Source organism: Prunus dulcis, chromosome 2 (genome assembly GCF_902201215.1).
Source record: "Prunus dulcis chromosome 2, ALMONDv2, whole genome shotgun sequence".
Classification (NCBI taxonomy): Eukaryota; Viridiplantae; Streptophyta; class Magnoliopsida; order Rosales; family Rosaceae; genus Prunus; species Prunus dulcis.
The window spans coordinates 4,382,190-4,388,189 of record NC_047651.1 but is presented as its reverse complement, the minus strand read 5'-3'; the positions used below and the strand labels follow the sequence as shown (position 1 = coordinate 4,388,189).

General features: G+C 36.2%; 1 protein-coding gene across 1 annotated transcript; it reads left to right on the top strand.

The window, feature by feature from the left end:
- Nucleotides 1-267: 267 nt before the first annotated feature.
- Nucleotides 268-2,760, top strand: LOC117619169 (pentatricopeptide repeat-containing protein At2g33680). The gene has a single exon (XM_034349047.1). The coding sequence runs from the start codon at nt 328-330 to the stop codon at nt 2,452-2,454; it is 2,127 nt and encodes a 708-aa protein (XP_034204938.1). The 5' UTR covers nt 268-327; the 3' UTR covers nt 2,455-2,760.
- Nucleotides 2,761-6,000: the final 3,240 nt, after the last annotated feature.

Below are 6,000 nucleotides of genomic sequence, written 5' to 3'. Positions count from 1 at the left end.
ATTAAATACAACCGAATTTTTAAAATCTTTTTAAAGTCTCTAAAATCCTAATTCAATACACCCAACCCCTTAAGTGACAGCATACTTACCAACTGTTTGAGCTGTTCGAGTTATTTGCTTCTGGTTGTCAAAATTACCAACTTTGAGGAGAGGGACCGCATAATTTAGCAAACGTAAGAATGGGGTTTGCGCCATTATGCTAAGTGTTTGAAGCAGTTGCTCTGTCTGTTCAATTATGGGAAGAGAGAGAGAGTGAGTGAGAGAGAGAGTGCGTGAGAGAACTAGAAAAGGAAGAGGGACGGCATTTGATTATAGCTGTGTCTGTTGATGAGTCTTTCTTCGCTTCCATCTCAGTACCGTTCCTTGTTCACCACACTCATCCAATACAGTCGTCAAAAGGACCTCCAAAAGGGCAAAGCTCTCCACGCTCAGATCATCAAAACCGGTCCCTCCTTCTGCGTCTACATTGCCAACAGCCTCGTCAACCTCTATGCCAAATGCGGAGACTTGCCCAAAGCCAAGCTCGTCTTCGAGGCCATACCCGACAAGGACGTCGTCTCATGGAACTCTCTCATCAATGGCTACTCTCAGCAAGGACAAAACGGCTCCTCCCGTGTCATGGAGCATTTTCAACGCATGCGGGCTGAGAACGCCTTCCCAAATGCGCACACTTTTGCTGGAGTTTTCACCGCAGCTTCGTATGCGTCGCCGGACGTCTTTGGCGGCCGGCAAGCTCATGCACTTGCAATCAAAGCTGACAGCTTTTATGATGTGTTTGTCGGGAGTTCTCTGCTCAATATGTATTGTAAAGCGGGTCTTGTATTGGATGCCCGTAAGGTGTTTGATAGAATGCTTGAGAGGAATTCAGTTTCGTGGGCTACTATGATATCTGGGTATGCTGTGCAACGGATGGTGGGAGATGCACTGGCACTTTTTGGATTGATGCGGCGTAGAAATGAGGTGAAGGAAGAGGTGAATGAATTTGTTTTGACCGGTGTTCTTAGTGCCTTGGCGCTTCCTGAGTTTGTTGGTACTGGTAAGCAAATTCATTGTCTTGCAGTGAAAATTGGATTGATATCTTTCGTTTCTGTTGAAAATGCGCTTGTAACCATGTATGCAAAATGTGGGAGCTTAGATGATGCACTTAGAACTTTCAAAACGTCTGGTGATAAGAATTCTATCACATGGTCTGCCATGATAACTGGTTTTGCACAAAGTGGGGATTCTCAAAAGGCTTTGGACTTGTTTTCACATATGCATTTTTCTGGGGTTATGCCAAGTGAGTTTACATTTGTTGGAGTCATCAATGCTTGTAGCGACATCGGTGCTCTTGAAGAAGGAAAGCAAGTGCATAGCTATTCATTAAAGTTGGGCTTCGAATTCCAAATATATATAATGACAGCTTTGGTTGACATGTATGCCAAATGTGGTAATGTTAGTGATGCTCGTAAGGGGTTTGATTATTTAAGAGAACCTGATATTGTTCTTTGGACTTCTATGATTGGAGGGTATGTGCAAAATGGAGAGAATGAAGCTTCTTTGACTTTGTATTGCAGAATGCAGAGGGAAGGAATGATGCCCAATGAACTAACTATGGCTAGTGTCCTAAAAGCATGTTCGAGTCTAAGTGCTTTTGAACAAGGAAGGCAAATCCACGCACGTACCATCAAGTATGGATTCAGTCTTGAAGTTCCAATTGGAAGTGCTCTTTCAACCATGTATGCAAAGTGTGGGAATTTGGAAGATGGGAATATGGTATTTAGGAGGATGCCAATGAGGGATACAGTATCTTGGAATGCAATGATATCTGGGCTTTCACAAAATGGGAGGGGTACAGAGGCTCTAGAGCTCTTTGAGGAGATGCGATTGGAGGGCGCAAAGCCGGACTACATTACATTTGTGAATGTTCTCTCTGCTTGCAGCCATATGGGATTAGTAGAGAGGGGGTGGATTTATTTGAACATGATGTCTAATGAATTTGGCATAGGCCCAAGGGTGGACCATTATGCTTGCATGGTTGATGTATTGAGCCGTGCTGGGAAGTTAGATGAAGCCAAAGAGTTCATAGAATCAGCCACCATTGATCATGGTATGTGTTTATGGCGTATTCTATTAAGTGCTTGTCGGAACTATCATAATTACGAATTGGGAGCCTATGTTGGAGAGAAGTTAATGGAGTTAGGCTCTCAGGAATCATCAGCTTATGTGTTGTTGTCCAGCATATATACTGCCTTGGGAAGGAATAAAGATGTTGAGCGGGTAAGGAGTCTGATGAAACTTAGAGGGGTGAGCAAAGAACCTGGGTGTAGCTGGATTGAGTTGAAGAGTCAGGTTCATGTATTTGTTGTTGGTGATGAGATGCATCCGCAAATTGAAAATATACGTCATGAGATCCGAAGGCTAATTAAGCATATGAAGGATAAAGATTACCAACCGTCCTCCACCATTTTTTGAAGTTCATGATAAGTTATTCAGCAGGTACCTGCATCAACATTCCACTATTCTTCAGGAATTTTTGTTTGACTCTTTTACCTGGAAATTAATAAGAGGGGCAAAAAAAGTAGCCATCTCTTATTCATTTTTGGCTTTTTAAACTCATAAACAACAGAATTAGACCAAAACACAAGAAGTTTCATTACGAGTTGCAACCAAAACTGATTCTTCTTACGTCCGTTGACCTGTTATGGAGTATCAAAGTAATTTAATGACACTGAAATTTTATTTTTTGCATTGTTGTTGCAAAATGGGTATACGAAGAGACCTGTGTAGACCTAGATCATTATTTGTTCACTTGTTTTTGTTTTATTGTGTGACATCTGAGTGACTTAGAAGTTCAATTGATAGTACAGAATGATGAATCATGTACCTCCTTTTCAGAAGTTCCAAACCTGGGAGCTATTATGATTTTAGTCTTAGAATCCTAGCCTTCTTTTCATAAGAAGAGTATCTTTCTTTTCTTTTTGCTTTTTTCTATAAGAGACAAATATTGAAACTAGAGGAAGAGAAGTGTCCTATCCAATGTTTGGTGCCCTTAATATGATTTCGGACAGGACCAGAGTCCAGAATAACAGCTGATCCTTGCAATTCCAATTATCCTAGCTTCATTCTCTGCGCCTCCTCTCTTGATTTTCACTTCTTCTCTACACCTCCAGATTTCTCTTCTTTCTCTTGATATGTAGTTCAGTTTAGCTTCCTCTCTTACCATTTTTATCTGCTCCTGTTTATGGTTCCCCTTGGCACTCGAACTGTAAACTCAATTGGTTCGATTTGGTTCATTGAAAATGAAGAAATAAATAAATAAAAACTGAGTTTATCTGTAAAAAAAAAAAAAAAATCTCAACCCTAGATACTACCATGCAGCTAGCATGAACACGAAACGAGATGTAGACCAAAAACGAAAAAAACAAAAAAACCACGTCTGTCGTAAATGGTGGATGACCCACATCTTGAAGGTGAAAAAGCAAAGTTTTATAGAAAGTTGAAGACTCTTGGTTTCCCTACACACTCTTGATTCAAAACTAATGTAATTTAGCCAATTCGTATTTGATTCAATATATATTGGATTATGCTTTTTCCAATCCAATTTGATTGGATTAGAGGTTTAAATCTAATCCAATCTGATCGAAGTGACTAGAGCCTAGAGGATGATCGGCTATCATACTGAAATATGAAACAATTATCGACAGGGTTAAAATAAATGAAATTATAGAGGAAAAAGTTTTGATTTTATAATATATTAAATATAAATCCATCAAATGACTTAAAATGTTCATAACTTGATCAATTACAATTACCTATACAAGCAAAATAAGCATGAAACAAACTATATTGGATTTGATTGGATTCTCAAAATCCGTCATTCGACCCAATCATGTTGGTTTTGGAAATTAGGGATCCAATCCAATCTGCCAAATCATCAAAACCAATTAAAATTGAATTGGATTGGATATGTCAGTTTAGGCGGATTGAATTGGATCTTGCAACCCCTTATACAAACAACAATAAGTACATATTGTGGTCGTGGAGGAGTAAATGATGTCATTGTGAAGTTTATATTCTTTGTTTATAAATTATGCACTCTTCAGTAGGGGTGGGTGCGGTCCGATTTGGTCCAATTTTTTCCTCTAATTGAAATCGAAATCGAAACTTATACACGGTCCGTTTCGGTTTAATTTTTCATATAAAGTGTTTAGAAGAACCAAACTAGACCTATGCGATTTCGGTTTGGTTTGATTGATTTCCGGTTCGGTTCGGTTGATTTCCCGAAAAAAAAGATAAAAATATGAACATATGAAGAATAGAGAAATAAGAAAAATAAGAAAAATAGGAAGAAGAGAAAAAGAGGTAGAAGAGATAAAGAGGAAGAGAAATAGAAAGAAACATGTGAAAAATGGCTTTGACTTGTAGACCAAAGGTCTCAAGCTCAAACCCCCATGACATCTTGGTTGTGTGTGTGTGAGAAACCCCCCTCTCCTCTAGTTTAAACTATCGCTTGTACTAAAAAAAATGGTTCACGAAAAAGAAAAAGAAAAAGAAATTGGGCTAGAGTAGCTATTTAGTTTGTTATGAATTGGAACGTGGACATTTATGTATTAACTAGGCTAAAATATTTAGATATTACTTGGAGTTACTAATGTGATTTGAATATTAATTAGACTTACAAATACTTTTGGATATAAATAATAAGTAAACTTAACATAATTGGTTTCATTCGGTTTAGACAAAGAACCAGAATGGTAACTGATCCAAAGTGGTTTGATTCGGTTTTTGAGCCTAGTTGACTTTTTTGTCAACGCAGTTTTTTCGGATTTTTGGTCAATCCTTTTATAAAATAGAAAAGAGTACTGCAGAATATTAAAGTGGAATTGTATTTGCTCATGTAGTATTACACTGATAGAACTTTCTCTATTCTCACTAACTTTTAGTTTCTCAATTTCTCTTCCAATTGTTGTGGTTCAAAAGCCTGAAGGTTGCCTCAATTTATAGATGGAGGGTATAAGCCTCACAACAACAACATTTACTCTACAACCACAATATTTACTTCTTGTTGTATGTAAATATTGAGTGAGCCAAGAAGTCTTCAACTCTCCGTAAAACTTGGTGTTTCACTTTCAACATGTAGGTCATCCACCATTTAAAAAACAGTAAATGAACAAGTAGAAAAATTACATAATAAAATAGATAGATTTTTAGTTTAATGACAGATTCTAGAACTAATAGTAAATATATCAAGCAATTACAAGAAGTAAACTACATAACAAACCAATAGGCCTTACAGATTTTTCAATATCTATAGTAAGTAGCAATATCCTTATAAGACAAAACAATTTAATTATCCAAATTAATTTTAAACCTAGTAGAAAAGATAGATTAATTAGAAGAAGAAAAAAAAAAATCAGTCAAGTAGTGCACAATACTTCTTCCACATTACCTAAATGATTAAATAATATATTAGAAAACTTAACTTTAGGAAATAATATAAGAAAAAGTAAAATAAACCAATTTGATAATAGTAAATGAAACTCTTTAAGAGAAAAGGAAAAGAAATGATACCCTAGTGAACAAGAAGCACAAGAATTTCTTAGAAAAGGTTTTGAAATATCCCAGAAAATATAAATATAATTTATATCAATTACGAAGATTCGAAAATAAACATAGTATTATAATTAGTATTAGTCAACATGAAGTAATTTGTATAGATAAACGTTCTTAATTTACTAAGTAACACATCAATAGAACAACTTAAAAAGCACAATATAAACAAATCCATTTAGAAACTGTTATAATAGGAATAGCAGGACTCACAAGAGCACAAGTAGGAACTAAAGCATTAGTATTGATGCCTAAATGCTCTTGGAATGTTTCTATAAATTCTTTACAAATTTCTAGATGGTATTGATTTCTTATTATGTTGTTGTGTACTTCTATTTTTCATCTTGGATAATTAGTTGCTTATGTTGATTTTAATAATTCTTCAAAGTTCCTAATTTCTGCTTGGCA

Excerpts from the sequence above, each read along its gene's own strand:
- LOC117619169 (XM_034349047.1), top strand. The coding sequence starts at position 328 with ATGAGTCTTTCTTCGCTTCCATCTCAGTACCGTTCCTTGTTCACCACA.